Source organism: Halichoeres trimaculatus, unplaced genomic scaffold (genome assembly GCF_033239565.1).
Source record: "Halichoeres trimaculatus isolate MK-OKI-2021-1 unplaced genomic scaffold, fHalTri1.1 fHalTri1_scaffold_4, whole genome shotgun sequence".
Taxonomy (NCBI): Eukaryota; Metazoa; Chordata; class Actinopteri; order Labriformes; family Labridae; genus Halichoeres; species Halichoeres trimaculatus.
In genome coordinates, this window is record NW_027437182.1 from 31,638,820 (window position 1) to 31,664,409 (window position 25,590).

At 38.9% G+C, this 25,590-nt stretch overlaps 3 protein-coding genes across 3 annotated transcripts; 2 read left to right on the plus strand and 1 right to left on the minus strand.

Annotated features, from left to right (window-relative positions):
• The first annotated feature begins 2,922 nt into the window (after window positions 1–2,922).
• On the plus strand, window positions 2,923–7,744 carry agxta (alanine--glyoxylate and serine--pyruvate aminotransferase a). Its single transcript, XM_074668718.1, has 11 exons — window positions 2,923–3,127; window positions 3,334–3,526; window positions 5,133–5,197; window positions 5,284–5,384; window positions 5,475–5,545; window positions 5,633–5,717; window positions 5,790–5,888; window positions 5,991–6,060; window positions 7,249–7,344; window positions 7,428–7,556; window positions 7,637–7,744. The coding sequence occupies exons 1-11, from the start codon at window positions 2,969–2,971 to the stop codon at window positions 7,742–7,744; spliced, it is 1,176 nt and encodes a 391-aa protein (XP_074524819.1). The 5' UTR covers window positions 2,923–2,968.
• Window positions 7,745–9,606: 1,862 nt separating this feature from the next.
• Window positions 9,607–13,376, plus strand: dtymk (deoxythymidylate kinase (thymidylate kinase)). The gene is made up of 5 exons (XM_074668657.1): window positions 9,607–9,922; window positions 10,053–10,161; window positions 12,072–12,162; window positions 12,254–12,451; window positions 13,239–13,376. Exons 1-5 carry the CDS (start codon window positions 9,793–9,795, stop codon window positions 13,350–13,352), a joined length of 642 nt encoding a protein of 213 aa, XP_074524758.1. The 5' UTR covers window positions 9,607–9,792; the 3' UTR covers window positions 13,353–13,376.
• A 190-nt stretch (window positions 13,377–13,566) lies between these two features.
• On the minus strand, window positions 13,567–25,367 carry atg4b (autophagy related 4B, cysteine peptidase). The gene is made up of 13 exons (XM_074668656.1): window positions 25,291–25,367; window positions 21,770–21,871; window positions 21,609–21,680; window positions 21,411–21,509; window positions 21,159–21,260; window positions 20,995–21,067; window positions 17,578–17,657; window positions 16,935–17,125; window positions 14,933–15,011; window positions 14,665–14,810; window positions 14,506–14,562; window positions 14,326–14,419; window positions 13,567–14,233 (listed from the first exon to the last, which is right to left on the minus strand). The coding sequence occupies exons 1-13, from the start codon at window positions 25,298–25,300 to the stop codon at window positions 14,160–14,162; spliced, it is 1,179 nt and encodes a 392-aa protein (XP_074524757.1). The 5' UTR covers window positions 25,301–25,367; the 3' UTR covers window positions 13,567–14,159.
• Between the last annotated feature and the right edge of the window lie 223 nt (window positions 25,368–25,590).

Genomic DNA, 25,590 nt, shown 5'->3' on the forward strand with positions numbered 1-25,590 from the left:
ATGCAACGTTTGGGTCATAGACCTTTGTTGAGCTAATGTTTGTGCCAGCCAACAAAGAAGTGGTTGTGTGGCTCCAACCAATCACTAAGACGTTTAAAAATAAAATACAATTAGAATTTATTAATAAATTACAAAACATTTAAAAGGAACAATTTCAAAACATGTCGTGACTGAGTACATTAATAAAAACTAGTGACTTCAGTCAGAAAAAAATACAACATGATCACTCTCATTATAGGAAGAGACAAAAAGAGGAAGTAACACTCATACCTGCAAGAATTGCTTACACATGAGTAAACACAAAACAACAGGTCGAATAAATAAATAATTAAACGACCTGATGAGGTGGAAACCAACATATGAGGCTTAAAACATCTTCCATTGATGGACAAGGGACCCTCCAAAAGACATAAGTACAGAGGGAATAAAATGAAACGTGATATTAATTTTTTTTCTCTCTGGAAGTTGGCCAGTGTGCGGGATTTGACACTGTAAGGTTAAAAGTTTTTTTGTTATGACTGGTACCATATTGCAAACACCTCACATGTCACATCTCTCAGTTCAGCTCATTAATTTTCTTCTTTAGTGACAAACAGATATGATATGCTACAGATTTGACCACATTTCAGCCAAATATTGACTCTGTATGTTTCAAGATAAAGTTTTGTGGCTCATTTTGATGTTTTTAATGTGAATGTTGAATTTGACCTTTCTGGACATGCTATATTACATGAGTCAAATTCTTAGTTATTATTGTCGTCATATAAAACACATTAATACATCTTCAAATCTGCTTTGGATGTGATCCAGTCACTTTCGGAACTTGGGAAAAAAAATTGAAAAACTTGTAGGGTTTTGATTTAGTGACTGTTACTGTGTAGGTGTAAAATAATTATGAGAGTTATGTCGATTTAATAATTGTTCAAAAACTACTTCAAATGTTGAAACTAAGAAATGTTATTTTTATTTTTAGGTTGAAAAAAATGTTAGATTTGATCATCAACATCTCATTTCTAAACAGTTGGGACACAGACAACAAAACACTGTAAAGGTTGTTTTGTACTAAAATGACACCTGGACAACTTCTCAACCTATTCAATTCATTTTTAACATGGCACTAACAAAGCTGAGTGTGAAAAGTCACTCAGTCTCTCAGAAGTGAAGACGGGGATAGTTCCCCATGCTGCGAGTAACAGAAGTGACAGAGCAGCAAGATAGCACCAAACTACACCATGAACAAATTACAACAGTATGGCTCTGTAGTAGAAGAGTCTGGGTGCTTCACTAGCCAGCCTCCAGCTCAGGTTTATCACATAGAGCAGGGGTCTGCAACCGTTACTATCAAGTCATTCCAGAGCCACAAAATCTACTTAACCTTCACAATTAAAACATAACAGTAAATAAAACTCTATACATATTTTAAAAATATGTGGAATAATTAGCTAAACACAAAGTTATGTGAGTTTATGAAACTGTAGAACTACAAAAAGAAAACTTAAATTTGATAACATATATTGATAGTGTCGCTCAACTCGTTATTTTTTATTTGCCAATGTGTTTCCACATATTGAGCATTTATATTAAGCTTGGGCCCTGGAAGTTGAATTAATCCCTCCACAGAATTTAAATCTGTGTTTTCTCCAGGTTTGTCTTTCTGTTGATTTTCTTACCAGAGCTGTAAAACTTGAGGTTAGCCACAGGTGTTGGGGGAAGTTTGTGGGCTGTTGAAGTTGTAGGAGGTGAAGTGGAGCGGTGGCAGGCTTTATTGACAGATGTGAGGCATATTTAGTTCAACAAAATGTTAAATTGGGATTCCCCTTGGTGTCAGTGTCATTAATCATCAATAGCCTGTGAGATTTGTTTTTTCATTTCAATAATGTTTTTTAAAGCTACAAGGAGTCACTGCTGAAGAGTCAAAGAGCCACAGGTTGCAGACCCCTGACCCAGAGGAAACATTTGGTGCATCCAAACAAACAAAAAAAAAATGACAGAGGAGATCCTAACTTCTTGAGCAGCTTTAAGTGACTTCATGTGACTTTCAGAGCTCTACTTATTCTCACTTTAAGTAATGAATAAACTCTTATGGGATTAGGGTTAGGGTGCAAAAAGGGTATAAAGATTAAGGATATATTACGATATTAAAATTTTTATCTTTCAAGTGTTTCAATAGAAATTGATATGATCATCCCTCAACATCATGTATAAGAATAAAACCCATGTGCCTGCTTTAAAATGTAAGGTCTAGGTCCTCTGTGTTAGCTCTTATACAGAACACCGGGGCTGTAAAACAAGTCACACTTTCTGAATGACTGAGATTTAATGATGAAAAAAATCAGGATTTTTTAAACTATATTTTTCTGCTAACTTTCATAAATCTTACTTTTAAAGGCGTTCAAAGAAAACGTCAAAGATGTTGTTGCAGCCACATCAAAGACTGTATGTAGACGTTGGACATATTTAGTTTGCTGTTTTTTATCATCTTCAGAATAAACATGAATAAACAAAATGTTTGTAGTCTTGATTCTGTTGTGCACATAATCAAAATGTGTCTCTAGCGATAAGTGTTAATTCTTATTGAAGGATTCTGAAACTATTAACAAGCTGATTCAGATTCAGGCCCAAGAGCATCTTCACATAAATGTCTGACACACATTTGTTTGTACAGTTCACTGGGGCAGCAGTGTAATGGTTAATCCTGATTCTCTGGAGGTAGGGCAGTCAAACATTAACACCTGATGTCACATTGGGTGACCTTTGTATCTTAAAAAAGCAGAAGCTGAGCTCGTATGGCCCAGAGAGCAGTCTTTGTTGACAGACGGAGACAGAGATAAAGGCAGAGTGTGTTGTGACAGACTCCTGACCTGCAGACCTCAGTGGTCAGACTGAGGGGAGGACTCTGCTCGAGCGTCACTTTACCTGCTCCACATTTTTTCCTGTGCTTCCACTGAGCGGTCTCACAGCTGGAAACATGTCGTCCCTCTCCGTGCCTCCACCAAAATGTCTGCAGAAACCTCTGGTGGTGCCTCATCGTCACATGTTTGGACCAGGACCTTCAAATGTTCCTCCACGGATCCTGGAGGCCGGGGCCAATCCCGTCATCGGACACATGCACCCAGAGATATTTGAGGTAACTGAGCCTCCTGAAAAAAGACAAAAAGCAGAAATGTTGCTTAATAAATGTGATCATTTACAGTGTCTGCTTTTTAACACAGGTGTACTGGTCATCATGTCACTTGGTATCCCACTCAGAAAGAGCAACAGTCTGATTTAGCAGTACAGATATAGTCTTTTCAAACTTCTCCTCAGCTAATATAAGTTTATGTTGTGTTTCAGATAATGGGTGACATCAAAAGTGGAATCCAGTACATGTTCCAGACCCAGAACAAGGTGACTTTAGCTGTGAGCGGCACCGGACACACTGCCATGGAGTGTGCCATCTTTAACGCCGTGGAGCCTGGGGAGAGTGTGCTGTCTGCAGTCAACGGCATATGGGGGGAAAGAGCGGCCGAAATGGCAGAAAGGATCGGTAAGAGTGATGAAGGCTCATTTTTAACACTTTAATTGCTTTCTTTCTTTATCTTCTTTATTAACCATGAAAGTAACGTATGAATGCTCCCTTTGTTCACTGTGTCTTTAAGTGATTTTGTGTAAAATAAGTCTCTCAGTGTTCATAAACCTCATTGTTCCATCATCTCAGACTGATGAGATCAAAGCTCACCTGTCCCTCAGGTGTCTCTGATACCAGATGATCTGTGGTCAGTTTTCTGCAGTGTTACGTGCTGCGTAAACATCAACAAACTCTGCTTCTGACCAAGGAACATGTTCTCCATTAGGGGGCGGTGTGGGCAAAATATGTCAGGATGTTTTTATGGCAGGATAAGGACCTGGATTGTTCATGTTTTTTTTTTTTTAGTCAGACTTTTTGCCCCCCAAAAAACTTTTTTTTTATTTCAAATATTTTCATTGAGTTTTAATGTTTTATGTGAAAGTACATTTAAAACATATATAAACATGTATAAAAACATATACATATAGAAATACAAATCTCAAACCACCAGGGTTGGGCAAGTATATTCAGCAATACCACAAGGAAAACTAATATTTACAAATTAGGGCAGATCACTGTGACAATGACATTAATATTTTATGCCGTGCAGGAGCCCCCCCTTTACAGACAATACAAAAAAAAGAGGCACACAATCTTGGAGTGTGCAGCACACCACACAGAGTCAGATCTTGTTTTGTCAAGAGCCACATCTCACAAAAGTTAAGATAGATTGTTATGAAAATAGGATAAGAAAGGTTCCCATGACTCATAAAATTTTCTTCTTTGAGCTACTGATAGAAAAACGCAACATCTCAAGTTTCAGACTGGACATAACATCTTGACGTCAAGCAGAAGGAGACCATGCTGTTGTATGGAAGTTAGTTGGGGGTTTTCTCCACTCGCAACACCAAACAGAGCGAGGGTGGGGCTAAGGCTGAGATTTTTATTTAGTATTGTTGATAGAATTTGGAAATTGTCACTCCAGAGTTTCTGTAATTTGGGACACAGCCCATACATATGAACCAGGGTAGAATCACTACAATTGCATTTGCCACAGACTGGAGTGATGTCTGGGTAGATGCTGGATAACTTGACTCTGGACATGTGGGAAACAACATTTTTTTAACCCATGTATTTTCTCATCATGATAAATTCATTCATTAAAAGGCGTCAGCTGTAAGAGTTGTTGAGTTTCTGCATAATGTACAGAGCTTTAAGCTTTAGACAAGTAGCCTATGCACAATCCACATGTAGTTTTGTGAGACCTTACTAAATATACATTGTTTTTTCCTGGCTATAACTTATTTATTCTTATTTATTCTAACCAGACTTTACAAACATTTAATTATCCTGTAAAATAGGTGATGATTGGATATTCTGAGCTTTTTAAACCACCCTGGAGTGAAAAGACGCAGTGTTTAGCCCTTCTGCAACAAGGATAGATGATTGTTTTAAACAGCTAAGTGCTGGAGTTTTGTTGAACATTATTCACACATGCATAATCTGCTCACTGAGGGAATATCTTCATAGGGTTTTCCAACAATTCTTCTGAGGGCTTTTTGTTTCATGCATTTCAATTCAACAGGAGCCAGAGTGAATACAATTGTGGCGCCTCCTGGTGGTTTCTTATCAAATGAAGATATAGAGAAAGTATAAATCCCTCTTCTTTTATCACATTTCATACATTTTCCTGTCTCATCTGTAGTCTTTGTGCTGATGATGTTTTCTCTCTACAGGCCTTATCCAAACACAGACCAGCTGTGTTCTTCCTGGCACATGGAGAGTCTTCTACAGGAGTCCTGCATCCTTTAGACGGTATCGGACGGCTGTGTCATAAGTAAGACGCAACATGAGCACGTCTATGACACAGCTGATTCAAAGATGTCTGAGGAGAACAGTTTGATTGATGTTTGATCTGTTCCTTCAGATATAACTGCCTGTTTCTGGTTGACTCTGTGGCTTCGATTGGTGGGGCTCCTCTCTGCATGGACCAGCAAGGTGGAGTATTCAAACCTGCTCACTGATGTTATAAAGTCTGCTCTGAAGACATTTAGTTTAACTTTTGGGTGATACTTGTGCTTGCAGAGATTGACATCCTTTACACAGGCTCCCAAAAAGTCCTGAACGCTCCCCCGGGTACAGCCCCCATCTCCTTCAGTGACAGAGCATGGTGAGAAACCTCAATTAAAGTGATGGTTTAAAAATATACGTTAAAGATGTTAACAGATGAATTTTTCAACAGCCAGAAAATCTTCAACCGGAGCACAAAGCCTGTGTCGTTCTTCTTGGATTTGAGTTGGCTTGCTAACTACTGGGGATGTGATGAGAAGCCTTCAAGAGTGTAAGACAAGTCTCCTTTTAACCCTTCAAGATATAACATTTTAAGGCATTGTTTGATTTAAATATTCATACATTTTAATGACTGAAAACTCTTTCTTTACAGATATCACCACACAGGGCCTGTTACTGCTTTTTACTCTCTGAGGGAGAGCCTGGCTGTTCTTGCTGAAGAGGTGTGACATGTGTTTGAATGCCATGTTTTGAATCTCTCACAGTTTTTAACAGTAACGTACAGAAAGCAAACAAGCAGAATGTACAGACCAAAACAGAAAGAAACACAGGGGTGCTTGTTTGGTTTAGTGATTATCATATGTCTAATGAACAGAGTCTACTGTCCTTGAATCAAGTAGCCTGGGTTAGATTTAACCTGCAGCTTTATTTAATTATTTATTTTAAAACATATCAAAAATAAACATGCAGCTTTATGCATCATGTTTCCTACTTGACCTACTGTCCTCTGCTCAAAGAGAGGCATAAAAACTTAAAGTTAACTTGGAACAGAAAATATTCATAATTTCAAATCTGATCCCACATTACTGTGTCAAACTATTGTCAATATAGGGGAAGATGACACAGACATGTCGGCTGTTTGCTGGTAGGTACGACCTGAAATAAATCTTTCCTTAGGTTAGATCTTACTTAGGTTTTTACATCTGGTGGGAATTATCAAGGATTTAAATTTATGTTGTACACGAAAGGACACAGGCCTGTTTTTAAGACAAAAACATGATACAATAATGTTTGCTTCCCTAAAAAAAAATAAAAGGAAGATAAAATCTGACTATACCTTCACACAATCAGACTTATTCTTAAACCCAGTGAAGTGTTGTCTTGTTGGATAGTTAAAAGTTTTAAGTGCACAAATTTTTCACTCTTGCTCACGCTTTGCATATAAGATCCAGAAGCTCTCTACTTTTAACATTCAGGATGAGTGTCAGAAAATATATAAATGTTGATGAACTTAGTGTTTTCTATATCCTTTGGGCTTAATAAATTTCTAAAAACAAAAACAGTAAAAATATTTAAGGAATTGCAATGTTAATTTAAAAATTATCTTTCGCTTTGACTTTAATAATTTGCTCTGCTTTAAATTTAACTGGCTGATGAACCAAAAATCTTGAATAATGCTAAACTCAGATGGTAAAGATTATTCTGCAAAAAACAGGCTTTTTAGCATTTTCCCTGTAAGCATGAAAAGACATTTTAGCTCATAACTTCACTGTGCTTAAAGTGCTGGCTGTTTACATCATACTGTACATCCTTGTTGGTGCTTTTAAAATGAACATGCATGAACCTAAAATGACTTGTCCCTAAAATGGGAATGTTTTGTCTACTTTCATAACTTTTCCTGTTAATCTAAGGGTCTGGAGAATTCATGGGAAAGACATCAAAAAGTGGCAGAGTACTTCCACGCAGGCCTTGAGAGCATGGGTCTGAAACTATTTGTCAAAGAAAAGGTAGGTTTGAAATTTTAATGCTGTCATGAGACTGTATGGAATAACCTCTGCTTGAGTGATCTGTTTCTATGTTCTTATTTCAGAAAGCCAGACTGCCCACAGTGACCACAATAGTTGCTCCTCATGGATACGACTGGAAAGAGATCACAACGTACATCATGAAAACACATAACCTAGAGATTTCTGGAGGGCTTGGACCATCAGTTGGCCTGGTGAGCATCATTAACACAGTTCCTTTAGACCAGATGAAAGGATGTGTCTCCTAACTTCTGGATGTTTTTGATCATTTCAGGTGCTACGTGTAGGGCTCATGGGCTGTAACAGCAGCACAGCTAACGTTGACATGGTGTTAGCAGCTCTGAAAGACGCTCTGAAACACTGCCATAAGAGCAAAGTGTGACATGTCAGGCACTGAAAAGGCTGAATCAGTGCTACTTTCAAAAGAGAAACACTGAGTGTAAAAAGAAATAAATTATCAATGTGGTTACTCATTTGGTGCAGTTCAATCTGACATTTTTTCTGCTGGAGCTGTAGGTGTTGAATAAGAAAATGCTCTGAATTAAAAGAAAATAAAGAATTTTATCCAACAGACAGAAAATATTTGGTGCGTCATATTGAGCTGTGGTTGTACACACTTGAGAAAATGACTGAATGACTGAATCTCTGTACTTGTCAAGTCAGCTTTAACGTAGCGAGATTGCAGTTTTTTCGATTAACAAATGGCTTGCTGAGCTATGTCACTCTATTTAGTGCAAAATAAACCAGAGACTCACAACACCAAAAGCAAACAAGTTACAAATAACATTTTAAAACAATATAACAACTGCTGTCTCTAAAATACAATCTCTCACAGAAAGTAACAAAAATAAATGTTATGCACTCTCATTTTTAATAAACATCAGTTAAAATACTTTCATTAAAGCTTCTGTCAGTATCTTTAATCTTTCTTCTGATACGGTCACATGTGGTTTCAAAAACAGCCGAGTGACTCCCAAAGTTCTAACGTTTCATCCTCTCCTCCTGCTCTTATGTTTACTCGTCATCTTAGTCGCTCCCACCAGATGCATGGGAGAGATGAAGGAAATGCAGAGAGGGAATGAGGAGATTCACTCTAAATGAGAAGTTCTTTCACATGTCACATAAAGCAGCGTCTGTCAGTGATGACGGCGTCAGCTGATCACCTCTGTATCATCTATCAGTCAGCTCTAACAGCTGTTTATTTTTCTGCACTTGTGCGCTGTAATAACTCTAATAAAGTATGTTTAACAAATGCTTTCACGTGAAAAAAAGCTGCACTTCGTTTATTTTGTGTCCTGATTAAATGTATACAGATCAATTGACCTGTTCATTTTTTATTTAGTCTGTATTCAGTGAGTACCTGACCATTAACTGCAATCTCATTAATGCAACCTACTTTAGGATGTCTCAGCAACACTGGATATATAAGCTATTCATTAGATTTTAGGATCCCATTTATTAGATTTTAGGATCAAGTGAACAACTCAAGTGGAGGACACAAGGGTGAAACTTTAGAGCTTCGAGAGTGGTCTCCAGTCTTTAATCAAGGTTTTGTCCTGAACTCATCCCAACTCCCATCAGCCCTTTGGCAGTTGGCTAAAAAAATCAATACAGACAAAATTCTTGCCACTAATGGTATTGTTGGGTTTAGTATGTCTTTATGAGGCGTCAGTATTAAATTCAGTCTGTTTGATAACCAGTTAAAAACTCAAAGTCCTTTAAGGCGCTGTGAGGAACAGCTGGAGTTTTTCCAGATAAAGACTCCATTTCCCATGAGCACCATTAGATACTGTTGTAAAGATATGACTCTCGCCAAGGTGTACATTTTGGTAGCTAATGAAGGGAAAGCAGATTGTCTTTCAAACACTACTTTACTTTGTCCAAGACTCTATCACTATCGCATTTAGCTTTCTTCTCTTCTATCTTTTTCTTTTAGTGTCTGTTATCACTGCAAATGAAATCTAAGAAATCCTTTTCAGCAGGAAAAAAGAAAGATCTTTCTACCCATTGCTTGATGTTAAACTGACTTATTGAGACATCCACAGATACTGGGAAATAGCATTTAAAAATAACCAGTGTTAGTGCTGATAATCTGGTTTTAAACCGTGGATAATGATCAGTAAATATATAAAACTAGACTATTTCAAGATCACTTAGAAATTCCTTACTGGCCCTTTAATGTACATTTCATAAGGTGCGATGTTCAGACGTGTTCAGCTGTCGATGGTCTTGAGTCAATAAAGTTTTCGGAAAAAGTCAATAAAGGAAGTACGTCACTTCCGTGTTGATGTTGGGTTTGTAGGAAAAAGCGGGTAAATGTTGACGCCAAGAAGGATCCATATTGTTTAACGTTTAGCAGAGGACAGTTTCTTGGAGAGGTCTGACGTCGTTTGCTTTCTTTTTCACTCGAAAAAGCCCGAAGCTGTAAAAATGGCGTGCAAACGAGGAGCTCTCATCGTCCTGGAGGGGGTGGACAAAGCCGGGAAAACGACCCAGTGTAAGAAGCTCGTTCAGGCGCTGCAGCAGAACGGCAGACCGGCTGAGATGATGCGGTTTCCCGGTAAGGTTTGGCGCTAAAACAGTTTTTTTAGATTTGGATTTTTGCTTTCAGCCAACTGTTTTATGGAAATAAAAGCTGTCACTTCCATGTCACCTTAATATAACACACCATGATTCGGTTTTTATGGCAGATAGGACAACGACAATCGGACAGCTGATCAGCGCCTACCTGGAGAAGAAGAGCGATCTGGAGGACCACACGGTGCATCTGCTCTTCTCTGCTAACCGCTGGGAGCTGGTGTAAGACCTCCACTTATTCTGAAAAACATACACTCTCTTTTTTTGAAGTAGTTCTTAAAAAATGGAATGAACATAATTCAGGGTTAAGACTGCAAGTGTTTTGCAAGTTAAGTTAGTACGCAAACTAAAACCAAAGCCTTTCCCCGGCAGACATTTGAAGTGGGGCAGCAAGGTGCAGGACACAGGTGTTAACAGTTTATGTAATTAACTGAGTGCGGAAGTGCTCGTTACGCGTGCTAGTTAGGTCGCATGTAAATGTAGCTCGTAGTGTGGCTCTTCTGTTGGATCTGTAGTTTGCTATGTTGGTCTTAAGTTTCGAAAAGCAGAAGTCAAGCTGTTAGAAAAACAGCTTCCACAAGTGCAAACAAGATAATAAGCGGTTTGTATCGACTTGGGTGCATTTTATAAAAGTTAACATGCACTTTTAAGATGTCATCACCCTTTTTACGACTTGCAGCCACAAATTGTGTTTCTTTCGTATCACTCTGTTAATGTTGGACGTCTCACGGACTGTCTATTACATTGGTGTTGTGGCATTGTATTTGTAATCCATATTCACACCAGTAGGCGGCGGTAATGCAACTAAAACAGAGCGCAAACTACACTAAACAGAAAAAGAGAAAAAGTGGGTATGTATTCCCAGATGCCCCCCTGATTTAGAAAATTTTCTGAGTATACAGTGGGCGAGTCTACCTCACATGCAGGCAGTTTAGGGACAGCATGACTGGGTTTAATGTTTACAGAAGCCTGACGCCACAGACGCCCTAAAAGCTTATAACTCTATCCTTTTATATTTTCTCATACGTTCTAATTTAAATCCAGTTATTACATTGACTTTTTCTCTTGTTTTCTAAAGGCATGATTTACCTTGTTTTTCCTAGATAATGAGAACATTTCCTGACGGTCTATAAATCAAATCAGTGGGTTGACTGCTGTCATTAGCCAGAAAATGTGTGCCATACATGTTTTATACAGGTTATGGTGCCATACTGTCTGTCTGCTGCTGAAGTATTTCTCTGTGCTTTTGCTTGTTTTTCCTCCACTTATCTCAATCATGTGTGCAGCAGCAGAAAGTCAGCTTAGCATCCCATCTTCTGGCTAATGTTAGCAATCAACTTACTAATATGGTTTTGGATAAAGAAAAAGAGCTTAGTGTGTTCTCTTGAGATAACTAGAAAAGAAAACCAAGATCTTAGGAAAACAAGCTTGTGAGATCAGGGAAGACGATATATATTTAACCATGACCTTTTAGGGTTTCTGTACTATGTGTAAATGCATCCATACAAGTTATTTAGGCCTGCAACAAGTGGGTCGCTGAGACAAGGTGTACGTATGTCCTTTAATGTCCTGCATTGTCACCATTGCCCTCTGCTTTCACTCCTCCACCTTATCTGACGTCTCTCTTTTCTTTGCTGCTCTATTTAATACAGTGAACTGCTGAACTGTTGATGGATCAGCTGTATGGTGTTAGCCATTACCACTTAGCTACAGAATAGAGTCAACACCTAAGTACAAACCAGGCTTTAATCTATTTGTCTTGTTATAACAGACTGATACAGGTGTATAGTTTTATCTTGAGATGACATAAGCTTGTTAAATTGTGTCCGAAAGATTATTACTTTTGTTTGTATTTTAGTGCTTTTATAACTTCAGTGATACAAGTTGTGATCATCTCATGTTAAGTTAAGGCTGTATGAAAGCAGCTGAAATTATTCATTATCACTGTGTAGATAAAAGCTATGTTGTTACCTGTGCGCTTAGGGCCTCCCGGAGAAAAGCATAGCTTGCTAACAAAAAAATGTATCGTTTCATTATTCCCAGAACCTAAAGGTTGTTTTGTTTTAGTCTACCAACCAATCAGAAGAACGCTTCATAAACCAGCTGTATCTCATGTCTCACTCTGACCACAGACCTCTGATGAAGAAGAAACTGGAGCAAGGAACCACCCTGATTGTAGATCGGTACGCCTTCTCTGGAGTTGCTTTCACCAGCGCCAAGCCTGTGAGTCTTCCTCAGCCTCTGCATCCATCAGACAAAAAGTTCAAGTGTTAGGTTTAAATATCAGATACTCACATATTTCATCTCTTTGAAGGGTTTCAGTCTAGACTGGTGCAAGAGCCCTGACGTGGGACTTCCAAAGCCAGACCTCGTCATGTTTCTTCAGCTGAGTCCAGCTGAAGCTGCTCTCAGAGGTCAGTACGGAGAGGAGAGATACGAGACCAGTGCTTTCCAGAAAACAGTCCAGCAGAAGTTTGAACACTTGATGAAGGATACGTCAGTCAACTGGCAGGTAAGAGGCTGGTCTGAACTGTAGATTAAAACCAGTGTCTAAATAAGTTGATGTCGCCGCTTGGTTTCAAAAGTCAGTGTACTTCTTTGTAGTGGCCAGCAGGGGGCAAAACAACAGGAAGATTGCATGGAAGCAGCACAGAAAAACAAACTTATCTAATTGATTTTTAAACCAAGTGAACAAATTCCCAATAAGTTGAAGTTCACAATGTGAAGTCTTGAATACAGCTTTGAATAACCTTTATGTTCTTTGATCCAACTTTAGGGAGTGGTTACCTAAAACTGGAGGCTTTCTACTGCAGGAAGCTTTCTACAAGGACAGTGATTTGAAAAAAAACAACAATATATGGCCTCATAATCTTTGTCAACAAACCAATGTAGAAAATTATAGCCTGAGTGAGGAACTTTCAGGTTATGACAACCCCGGGACAAAGCAGTATGCTTGTTATATGTATGTACAAAGTATTTTATGACAAAAAAAATCAAACTTTATTTCAAAATGTCTAACGTGTAACTTTCAATGAATCTTAGTGTATTTTGTTTTTTAAGTCTCTTGAAGATGAACCAGATCATAGAAAGTCTTTCAGTGACAGGCATTTAAAATAACAACAAATGATCAGTCTTCTTTCTGATCACCTAATGTGCTTCAGCAGGTCATAAAAAAGGCATCATTACTCATTTCAGGCCTCTTAAGAACCATCTAAAAGCTCCAAACAGGATCTCTGAGTCACTTAAATGAGCCTTTTTTATTGAAAATGTTTTAAAAGCTTGTGATTTGTGTGTTTTAGGTAATTGATGCTTTTCAGAGCGTAGACAGCGTACACGAGGACATCACGAATCATAGCCTGAACGCCATCAACACATCTCAGAACCTGCCACTGGGAGAACTGTGGAAATGCTAACAAACCTGCTGCTTTAAGATAAAGAAAGTGTATATTTTGTAGTAACTGAATGACTCTCCTACACTTTTGGTGCACATTTTTCTATGATATTGCTTGTTTAATGAATCAGCTATATGCCTAAGCTGTTACTGCTATTATCTGACAAAGTGATGCAACTGAAGAGGGCGACGGTCAGACTTCAGATTCTGAATTTATTTTATTTTTAATCCTCTTACATGTCTATTGTTGTTCACCTGTCTATACAGCGTTTGATTAAATAAATAATCTTCAAATGAACCTGTGTACATGTTTAAAACTTGGCAAGGATACTTTGCATGAATAATTAATACAGCATTTCTGCTGAGTTGACTTATTTTGGTTTCATTACAGGCTGTTACAGACTTGTTAGTAGTGACAAACCGCGTAAGCCATGGGCGTCATGAACCAATGTGTTTCTATACAACATAAAACTGTTATGGCAATTTAAATTATGGAGTCAGGGAAAGGCACCATATCACTTCAGAAGAAACATTTAAAGTGTTAAGACTTGAATGGAAACACATGGATGTGGAAGATGTGCATACAGAATTAGTCCTGAGCTCCTGCTACGGCTTCCACCAGGCGGTCTCGATGTGGGATACAGAGAGCATTCAGTGGCTGTTGAGAAGAACGCTGTGTGATGCACACTGACTACACCATTGGAGCTGGACCGGCTCAAGAGGTCTCCAGTTAATGTTCGTCCTCTCAGGCTTCCCGTCTGATACAGAGAAGAGACAGAAGAAACTCTCGCCAACTGTCGAAAACAGTAAATCATTGTTCGTTTGTCCCTCACAGGGAAAGGATCTCAAACTCTTCATCCTCTGAATCGAAGAACCGCTCCAACCTGTCTGAGTCTGAGAAGTCTGTGAAGAGAGCGTCAACACGGAAAGATGAATTAATATTAACCAAATGAGTTTTAGGAGAAATGTGTCACAAAGAGGCAGCGTTCATTCACCAGGAGTGAGGTTCAGGGCGTCCACGCTGACCATGTGAGAGGGCTGACTGTCCACCAGCTCGAACATGGGCAGGCCTCCTCGTTTGCAAGACCACTGAAAGAGGAAGAGATTCATACAATGACATACATTCCCACAATCAAACAGTCTCCTTCAGTCAAGCAATGTGAGCAGGAACACACCCTTCTGATGCGCATACACCAGTCATCAAACTCGTCCTCCGTTCTGCAGAAGAAACCCTGAAAGACGACAGGAAGCAGAAAGGAAATGAACATCTGAGTAACGTTTTATTTTAGGAAACAGACCCTCAGGTCTATTTAAACCCTCCCTGGCGTTCTTACAGCTGCGATGGATGGGTCCAGCTCACAGATGTGCATGCGACACGGCGGGTGCTGACAGTGGTACGTCTCGTCCTGGACCTGACCGTCTTCACACGGCTCCACTGCAGGCTGAGTGGTGTGTGGGTCTAAATAGATGAGTTCCTCTCCTAACACCAATCACACAACATGTTTATAATTAGATCACTGTCTTTGTGTTGGTGGCATCAATGTGCTGAGTGTTCTGTGCACAGCTGAGTGTTCATTTCACAAACACAGAGAGCGGACATACCCACGTAACCAATGAAGTAATGGGCACTGTTGGGTTTGCCCCCAATAACACCCAGGGACTGAGGCAGCATGAAGCATTGCTGTGGGGAGAGACGGACACCGCTTTGCCTCAGTGCTAATTCAAGAAACCTGAGTGTTTGTCAGTTTTCAACAAACATAAATTAGGATCACATCTAAAGAAAAACAACAGCACAGCCTTTAAGTTTAAAGAAGAAAACAACTTCAGCTTGTTTTTGAACTTCCAAAACAAAGCCTGTGACAATTTCCTTCAACCCCATCTTGAGTTTTCGAAGCATGAAGTGAAAAGGACAAAAGCTAAGCCTCTTCCCTGTCTGACTGGTTACTGAGGTAGTAACTCATCAATCATGAGGTAGACATGCCCTAAAGCAGACTGTGTTTTCATTTATTCCCAATTATCTCACAAGTTCTGAAACATTCCTGGTGTTTTTGCACCCTGACCCATTTTTTCCCCATATTTGAGTGTGTAAATGTCTGTGACATAAGAAGACACAACATTACATTTTCTTATACAGCGCACTACACAACTTAAATGTTTCTATATTTGACTTAAGTTTTTCATGTTTATTAAACTCTTTTGGTTTTGATGTAAAGTGTTTTAGTTTTGATTTTTAGTGTTTATTTATTAGGGGTGGGCGATACTGGGAATTTCGGTATCGATTCGATACAGAGTAAATGCAGGTCTAGTATCACCGATACCGATACTTTTTACATGAAATGTAATGATCATTGAATAATTTTGTGATTTTGCCTTGAGTTGGTTGATTATGATCATGATTATGGTAAAACACAGCACAAAGGTTTTAGGTTATAAAAATGCTTTTTTTTAACTAACTACAACAATAAAACAACATTTTAATTGTATAAAAGTAATAAAATAATTATTCTACCACCACAGTTGTTTTAGGAAAAAAAATCACAATTGCAACAACTTGCACAGCAGAGTAAAGTAAATTGCTGGATGACATAAGAGAAACTGCGGTATCCATATCATCACGCTAGTATCGATCCACTACCAATACTCATCTTGGTGTTGATACTATTGATATTTAGATTGATACGCCCACACCTATTATTTATGATTGTTCAGAGAGAGCACAGTTGAAAAGTGGAGTCTTAACATTGTGTGCGTTTGTGAAGTTGTTAAAGACAACTTTTTACTAGATACAACACTACGAGTTAAGGTATTTATCAACAGTTATGTAGCACTGTTCTTTGAAACGTGAACACAAGCAAACTTGGTCAGTTTGTACAGTAGTTTAGTAGCCGGCTATGTGTAGCGCTGTTATCAGCCAGGTGCTCTAAGACATGTCTGTAATGTGTAACGTTAGTGAATTCTGGTTATTTCCTTCCAGTCATCTACCAAGCAGAGCTAACGTAACCTCACTCTTCATTTTATTGATAGACTCTCAAGTTTGAACAGACCACTGCAGAATAACTGCTGACTGTGGGTTGGTATGAACATTATCACAAACAGTTTAGCTCCTGTGTTAGCTTTTATCTCTCTCCTGTTTATCTTTCCTCTGCTCCTGTGTCCTTTTTCTGTCTAAGCGTTAGGCTCCAGTGTCCACCAGCACTACAAATCTGTCTAAGAAATCTTTTTCAGCAGAGAAAAACACAGATCTCTCTTCTCACATCTAAACTTTGACGTGTCGTAAATCAATCCGATCCTGTTTGACCTGACCAGAAAGCTAAGAAATAGCATTTACAAAAAACCTATACTGGCGCTGATAACCTCATTTCAAAGAGTGGGCAATTAGGCATATATCTAGAAGGGAGACTTTTTAAAGATCACTTAGAAATTCCTCACAGTCCCTTAAGTGAAGACTTATTCTGTAAATACCTGAGTCATAAAGAAGGCAATCTGTTTGTTGTATTGTGAACAACCGAAGAGGACACTGTGGTCATTGAAAACTCTTACACAGAGAAGTCAGTTGCTTCAAAAGTATTTACACCATTGAGGAAAACAGCAGAGCTTCACTCACCTTCAAGGTTTCTATATAGGCCTCGTTAATATCACTCAGGCCCAGCCTGAGAGGGATGAGCAGGACCAGAGGTCTCCACAGAGCCGTCTCCTCCTCAGACAGAGCACACGCCCCCTCCAGGCAGCCGTTCAGCTCCCCGACTCCTCCTGTGTCTGCACACGCTCCGTCCAGCCAGGGCATACAGAGACGCTCTGCAGGGACGACAGGAGACAAAGTTACCCTGTGAGACGTGCTCAGCACTCCCTCCGTGTATGAGACAGCAGATTAAAGCCATTAAAGGATTTACGGCTGAGCTGATGAGGAATATTTTTCTACCTCAGCCTCAGCAGCTTTCTGTTTATGAAACACAGAGATACATTCAATGGCAGCTCTTCACTTTAAAAAGTTTCCTCTTTGCTCAGCACACAGGCAGGTGACAGAATGTGTTGGATGTTTGTGTTTTCTGCACTCACTCAGACATTATTTGTTTTCAGCAAAACCTTTGTCCTATAAAACGGTAAGGTTTAGGTGAAACTCTTCTTCAGCAAACAATCCCTGCACTGTCAATAATTCAGCCTGGAGCACAAAGACCAGAGTGACATTTACACTGCTTATTCCTCTGTCTGCTAGCACAGCAGATACACACATCACAAAGTGCACTCACTGATCTCCTCGATGACCACAGTGTTGTCCATCGCCACGTGTACGACTAATCGGCTCCATGTATCAAACACCGCCAGCTTCCTGAGAGCAGAACAGCACATGAAGACACATCACACTTTAGTTTGTTAACATGTCATAAAATCACCTCCTTCAATCGAAAACTCCACAGGGAGCAGCGTCTTCTATTTAATTGCTTGACGGTGGGAGGGGGAACACACACAGAATAAAGACATCACTGTTTTATGCTGAATGCGTGACGCTGTGCACATTCCTGCTGCAGCCATCAAACATTTACACTACATAATTGTTTACAGCACTGACACACTGTGAGGCAAAGCTTTGCTTCTGCACAGGCAGGAAAAAGAAAACAGATTTAAACATCTTGTTATGAAGGGGACATATCCTGAAAATCCATCTTTTCAGTATATCAACACCCACTGACCCACAAGATGTGATATAAGCCACTCAAGTCCTTTGTTCATGGTCAGCTCATGTCTGCAAACACACACACGCTCCAGTCCATTCAGAATATGTCCCCCTTTAATAGAAATAATACCTGTCACATTCCCATTGAGCCATATCTTTAAAACGAAACATCTGGGAAGTCTGCCAGTGTTTTCTAGAAAAGAGCTGCTTGAACGTCTCTTTAAATGCAAATGAGGAGGAACACATCTTCATTTCAGAGACACCAGAACTGACCGTTCAGAGAGAAGCTGCTTAGAGCGAGCTGGTTCAAACATGGTCCAAAACCCCCCCCCTCTCCTCTGCTTCATCCATTTTATAATCTGACCAAAGAACAGCGCAAACTTTTCTCTTAGACCTCAGGAGGCTGCATTAATAAAGGGCTGAATATGGGTTTAATGTGTCACCTTTATGGTTTAAAAAGCACAGGAAGCTTCTCACAACATCTGACCAGGGACTGCTGATGGAAACTGTTTTTTGGCTAACTTAAATGAATTAATGGGATATACATTTTCCCTGAAAAACAAAAGTGAATAAAATATTAAAGAGATAGGGCATATATTCAACACACGTGTGAAACCACAGAATCAAAAAATAATGACATTAGAAACAGTTTTCAAACACAACCACATTATCAAAGAAAATTCAACAGTTTCTTTTTCATGTCAATCAAAAGTCAAATAATCGACTTGTGAAGCTGCTCACCTATGACATAAGATACACCTTTATTCATCTCACAAAGGAAATATATGAGAAAGTTTCAAGAGGTTAATAATCTTTGTGATTTTAAATATTTTGAGTCTCCTTATGATTAAAACCTGTTAGCTGGAGAAACTGTGGAAATCATTTTTACCTGGTTTGCTCTGTTGGAAAGTCATTCAAGGAGTCATACGAGACATTTCTAAATGGGAATCTGCTCAGGAGTATAAGACCATATTACCCTGGACATACAGTGCTTAACAATGTTATTACACCACTGCCCTACATTAACAGTAGGTTTCTGTCAAACAAATACATTTTCATGTTAACCCATAGACTGTATAAAACATGGACGTAGTCTTGCCGACGTCACTTGACTGTTTCTGAAACTGAAAATGAAGTACATTGGCTAAAGCAGCCATATTGGTAGTGGCAAGGGCTTCGCCTACAGCTATAGGGCGCCTGCCGTCACGTGACCCTCAGCTGTGCCTCTGATTGGGGGAGCTCGCAATCTTAATATCCTCTGAACGGCCGCGTAAGAAAAAATTCACCCCCCCGTACAGTGGGAGCCGGTAGTAAAATTAGTGTCTCAGACAGGAGACATTTTATTTGAACCAGGCTGTAAATAGGTTAATTTCTGCTTTAAAAACAGCTTTTTTGGCTTGGTGTGTCTGTGACTTCCACTACTTCCAGAGCCAGCCTCAAGCGAACAATCCAGAAACAGCAGATTTTAGCACTTCAGTATTGTCTCATGTTCTCAGACCCTCAGTTGCCACTTGTGTTAACCTAAAGGTTAATCTGAAAGCAAGCTATTTAATCAAAATGATACCTTCAATGCTAAAACATGATTAGTGTTGTCAACCCTTTAATTTCCAAATGAACTGTTTTACAAAAAGCTACAAAAATAAATTTTTAAAAGCAAATTGAAGTTATTCACTTTCATTTCTGTCCCAGTAAAGTGTTTTAGTGGTCGTTTGTAGGGATGTTTGATCCCACTTTTTTTCAGACTGATACCAGTAAGAGTACTCCCTCTTGAGTACTCACCGATACAGAGTAGTACCTATACTACTAGTATTTTTGAAACATAGAATTTCAATGAACAGTGACAGATCATTTTGATCAAACACAGCACAGTCACTCTGACATTAAATTCAAATAAAACAAAAACAACGCTCTCTGGGTTTAGAATGTTTTGATAAATATAAAAAAAAACAATATTAAATGTGCATAATAAAACTAATAACTGTCTGAGTTTAGGTATTTTTAAAAGTAACCTGAAGTGCAAAATAAAACAGTTTATCTGTTAACGCTCCCTGGTTCATTCATGTTGTCTGAATAGGACCTGACGCACATTTGCAGCAATTAGCAGCAACTAGTGGTGAGGAGGACTTGCCTGATGTAAAAAAATTTTGCCCAGAGTATCTGCAGCCTTCACGAGTACCCATACCTTGAAAAAGGCTGGTATCGGCCTGATACTGATACTTGGTGTCAGTACTCGCCCATCCTTAGTTGTTTGTTATTCTTGATTTATTTCTGACTTCTAAGAGTGTTCTAGTGTTCTGTCTCAAATTTTAGAATAAAAAATAAAGAAAATAAAGAATAAAGAAAGAAAGAAAGAAAGAAAGAAAGAAAGAAAGAAAGAAAGAAAAAAGAAGGAAAGAAAGAAAGAAAGAAAGAAAGAAAGAAAGAAAGAAAGAAAGAAAGAAAGAAAGAAAGAAAGAAAGAAAGAGTCAGAGTTAAAGCACTTCACGATGATGGATGGTTCACGCTTCTTTATGACAGGTGGTCTAATAAATCTGCAGAGCACTGTATACACCCCAGACTGGTTAAAAAATGTAAACACTGAGTGAGTGTGCTGCTGGTTCTCAGTAAGAGGTATAATTTACATCATTTTGAAAAAGTGGGTCAACTGTGTAACTCTTCATAGACCTGATGTTGTTTCCATAGCTGGCTGATGTGTTGTAAAGGTCAGACCACATTGTGTCTGCACATGGTTTCCTTTCATTTTCAAGCTTTTACCTGGAGTCCTGCTCCTGACATAAACAACTTTATGGTTGGTACTTTATGGGATTCATGGCAGATATTAAGTGACTGAGTGACTGACTGATTCCCTTCATTCAAAAGTTTGATTGATGACAACAAAAAAAATATATTAAAAAATCAACTCACAAGATTGTCAACAAAATTAACGATGATAAAAAAAAGTTTTCAAACAGACAGAATCTGGCACAGACTGACCCTTCTTCTCAGTACTTACTTCAGGACCTGGGCCACTGTGTTCGGACCATACCACTGACCGATCGGCTTTCCCTCGCCAACTCCCATTTGAGCTGCAGAGTAGAAATAATAAAGATTTCATTCAGTGGAAACTCTCAGTCGGAGCGAGGCCCTGATAAGAGTAAAAAAGGTTAAGACACTCACCAATTTGATGGATGGAATAATAGCTGTCTTTTTTGTCAATGAAGGCGTTGAGAATACTGATGTACTCCTCTCTTTGTTTCTTCCCTCTGACCCATCTCCAGTCTGGGAACAAAAGGTCACTTCATCAGGCCAGTGTAAAACAAGCTTTGTTTCTCTGGAGAGGAGCTGTTAGTGCCACACTCTGATAAAATCTCTTTTTATTTACACACATCTGTCCAAAACCAAGAGAGACATGTTTCTGCTTCCTCTTACCTCTGCCTAAATGTCGACACACCAAGGCCTCACCGAGGATCATCTGTCCGCACCGTAACATACACCCCCATCCTGTATCTGATGTTGGTCCTGTCCCACCTGGAACACATTAAAGAATCATGCATGAGCTTCTTTTTAGAGGGAAGACATGAAACCCAGACGTCTCAGGTCTACAAAGACGCACATCTCTTCACTTACCGATGGGTGGGAAGTTTTTTCTGTATGTGAGCCACAGCCGTGAAGTGACATCTGATAAAATCTCATCTCTCTCTGCGGGGATACAGGAATCACTACGTCAGTACAATCAGGAAGAAAGAGGTTCAAGACTAACACACACACTTTGTGTTTCACAGTCATACCTGTGAGCGCATTGTATTCCTTTCCTAAGATCCACACGGGCTCTGAGGTCTCAGGAAACTCTTCAAACTCTCCAAAGCGAAGTGTGTCGTACGTCAAGGTGGCTGCAAAAGAAAACAAGAGCTGAGTGTTGGTGGTAGAAATTGTTGTTGTTGTTGAAAACTCTTCACTTGTTGATCTCTGTCAGAAAACACAGATGGGAACCTGTTATCGGATGAAGAATTCCAGTTATTTCCTGCTTGGCTGTTTTTACACCGTGACTTTAAATGTAGTATACTAGCAGCTAAGACTTTGAATCCATATCCCCCCAGAAAGTAGCCTCTTGGGTCTCATTTTATGTGCGTAATCTTACAGCGCAGTTTATAATGTAACATGTGTCAAAGTGCTATGACATTACAAATGCAGAAAAGGCCCGGCAAAGGTGGAAAAAACTTCAACCCTCTTTATTGCAGTCCAGCAGAAAGCTACAGCTTTATGACTTTATGTGAAAATTCATAGCTGTTTTACCATTGTCGGTCTTCTTATATTCTGCAATGTCTCACTTGTCTTTTTAAGGTCAGTATAAGTGAAAATGAAACAACTCTGCTTTCACTTTTGCCAAGATGCAGTCAAACTCTGATGTTTTCTGAAATGGTTATCATATTGCTGAAACGTCACGCCCCATGTCCTGGCCCAGAACTTGTATTACACCAGGGGTTTATCAGGGACAGACTTTTACAGCTGGATTGCATCATAGAGCCGTGGTGTGTCCTTACTTGGACTGCCCCAATACAGTTCCTAATAATGCTATAACTACAGCTTACACATGACAAAATGTAACTAGTTTAGTGTGACATCTTCACATTCACTTTTCTGTAATAAAGTCCACATGATTTTATATTTAACCACTCAGCTCAGACTTCCTGTTCTACATGACGTCTTTAAGCTCTGGTTGATACAAGGTTAAAATAGTTTTGGATTTGTCATTATAGTTTATTTGTAGTTAGTTTTGACATTTTTTTTTCGATTATAGTTTAGTTTTAGTTAGTTTTGACATTTTTTTTCATTACAGTTTAGTTTTAATTAGTTTTAGAGCAGGCATTCTAGTTTTTATTTAGTTTTAATTTTTGCAACAAGGCTTAGTTTTAGTTTTGTTTTAGTTTAGTTTTAGTTTTTTCATACCTTATTAACCAGGTGCAGGATTGAAAAAGGTGAGAGTAAATATTTTGTAATACTGTTTATTTTCCAGTCCAACATAGTGCTCACTGCTCAGTCAATGCTGATACTGAACTGTTGGCTGATGCCTTAAACACAAGAAAATAATATAAACTTAATATAAAAAATATAAACATAAATTATATAAAATAATATAATATGAGCTTGGACTCTATAACAATTTAACTATTACAGATGCTCTGATTCATTGGTCCACTACGTTTTGTCGCAGCACAGTGCACAGCCAGTCAGTGCAGTAAACAAGCTCGTCCCTATACATCGTTGTGATGGTGCCATACGGCACTGACAACTGCCGAAAACTGTCGTAAAATTGGTTGGGAAAATGTGTCGGATTAATTTAAATCCTAAAGGCTATTAATATTGTCAGAAACTATAACTAAGGACATTTTGTCTTTAATTTTGGTTAGTTTCAGTTAGTTTTGTGAACACAAGATACAGTTTTAGTTTACTTATCATTTTGTTTTCTTTTCTAGTTTTTATTAGTTTGAGTTAACTGCAATGTATTTTAAATTTTAGTTTTCCTTTTTAGTTTCGTTTTAGTTAACTATTATAACCTTGGGTTGATATCACTAGACATTTGGTGTAATATTTCCTCAGACTTAAAAAGTCCTCCAGAGTCACAGAAGGCAACAACACAGGTTGTCAGGTTTATGAGTGAAGAACGTGGCCATCAAATATCAGAGTCTACACTGATATTAACACAAGCTAACAGACTAAACACTAAATGACACATTGACATAATGGGAAAGTTTCTCTTGCGAAATCAGCTGTTAGCAAACAAGAACCAAAATAAGTAAGACCTAAAGAAATTGAAGCAGTAAAAGCAATCTCCTTAAATATCTCTTTGCAGAATTTCCTCTGCAGTCTGAGAAACCAGGCTCACAGCCAGGTTTACAACTGGGCCAACCTGTACCAGATGCCTTTAAAGGGTATACGACACAAGAAGTCAAAGTCTGGATGACTGATCCCTCACCCTTCATTTTTAATGCATGTTTTTTAAATCAAAATTTCAAAGTGGTTCAACGGTGTCTCGCAAAACAAGCTGTAGAAATCAGTGACAACAGACATAGGTGAACTGGCAGGCCAACTGCCTGTCTGAAGCATAATGCAACAAAATCAACTTTCTACAGTGTGTTTGAAATTGAAAATTCTTTATTGTTAAGATTGTTTTGTTTGTTTTTCTGAGGAAGAGCAAGGTAAGTATTAGGATACCTACTGTTCATGTTTTGCAATGTTTATGAACATATAAAACTTATTGTCTTTAACTTACACCCTTAAACATTACCATGCAGGTCTGGACAATGACAAATATCATGGTTTTGCTAGATAACATACCTTTTTCGAAAGTAACATCAAAAAGCAATGTCAATCTAACCTGGGAGACCCTGTTTTTGTCCAGGTTTTGCTCTCCTGTCCTTTAAATCGTCACCCTCACTCTTCCAATAAAACTGTCATGGCGTCCAATACAGATATTTTAATATTAATAATGACACTTCTGTATTTTACCTTTTAGAAACATTCTATATTCTTAAGTTAATCAGGTGTCCTTATGTACCAGTATATAACTGCCTTGTAACTAAATCTTTGGGATCGTGAGTCATCATTGAATTTCAACATTTTTGTTTTAATGTCATCTTACTGTTAGCCCTGTTATGTGCTGATTTGGCATAAACTAAATCAAATAATGATTAAAAACAGACATTTGGAAAAGAGTGACATATTAGTCAGGGAAGTATAAGTTCGTCTGGTTTAATACTGGGTATAGGACGCCAGTCTGGCTCCCTCTGAGTGCCATCACTTATCTAATAGAGTCTTTCTGCATACTGTATTACTCTCTAATAGCTGATAGCTTTGCAGGCTGTGCTAACAGAAGTAGCCTAACAACTGATGAGATGGTGACAGTGCATCCACTTAGATGTTCCTCTTGGGCGTAACTCAGCGTTAGCATTGACTGTTTCTCCAAGGACGGGAAAATATTACATAGTGGGAGACTTGTGACATTGACAAAGATGAAAACTTGGCCCCATACATGAAGTTTAAATGCTGGACACAGAGCTGTCAACACGACGAATCCTTCACATTCAGCAATAACGACAGGCTAATGTTTGTTAGCTTTTAGCTTTAGTCATCACTTTGGAAGCGAACGTCACAGACGCTACAAAGCAGTACAAGTCCGTCAGCGGGGGTTCGTATTCCTGACGTAAAAGATCTAGATATATGGTTCCAGGGGAGGAACGTTGATACTTTGTCGTTATATAGCTTGCTAAAGACGGATAAAAATGTCATTTTACTGTAAAATCTCGCTTACCTGCATCCATCCCGACGGTTTTCACCCTATCTTGTTTGTTGTTCTCTGCACTCAGACCCGCTGGACCAATCAGAAGAGAGGTCTGCTGTGGAATTCACAAAGGGGCGGGGGTTGTCTTGAAATAACCAATTAAGTTTTGGAAAGGGCGGGGTAATTGTGCCAGAACCAATCAATAATGGCTGACGCATCCGTCCTGTCGAAAACATTTGATGGTGGGTTCATGTTACAGGTGACGGGGTGCGGGATATCTAATCTTACCTTGGTGATAGGCCAGTGTGTCCACAAAATTCAGTAGTTTTT

Coding starts and splice junctions, on each gene's coding strand:
- dtymk (XM_074668657.1), top strand. CDS start 9,793: ATGGCGTGCAAACGAGGAGCTCTCATCGTCCTGGAGGGGGTGGACAAA. Junction 9,923..10,052: donor TGAGATGATGCGGTTTCCCG/GTAAGGTTTGGC, acceptor TTTTTATGGCAG/ATAGGACAACGACAATCGGA. Junction 10,162..12,071: donor GCTAACCGCTGGGAGCTGGT/GTAAGACCTCCA, acceptor CTCTGACCACAG/ACCTCTGATGAAGAAGAAAC.
- atg4b (XM_074668656.1), bottom strand. Junction 21,068..21,158: donor TTATTCCATCCATCAAATTG/GTGAGTGTCTTA, acceptor TCTACTCTGCAG/CTCAAATGGGAGTTGGCGAG. Junction 14,234..14,325: donor CGCCCTGAACCTCACTCCTG/GTGAATGAACGC, acceptor CTCTCTTCACAG/ACTTCTCAGACTCAGACAGG.
- agxta (XM_074668718.1), top strand. CDS start 2,969: ATGTCGTCCCTCTCCGTGCCTCCACCAAAATGTCTGCAGAAACCTCTG. Junction 3,527..5,132: donor CGAAATGGCAGAAAGGATCG/GTAAGAGTGATG, acceptor TCAATTCAACAG/GAGCCAGAGTGAATACAATT. Junction 5,718..5,789: donor TCCTTCAGTGACAGAGCATG/GTGAGAAACCTC, acceptor ATTTTTCAACAG/CCAGAAAATCTTCAACCGGA.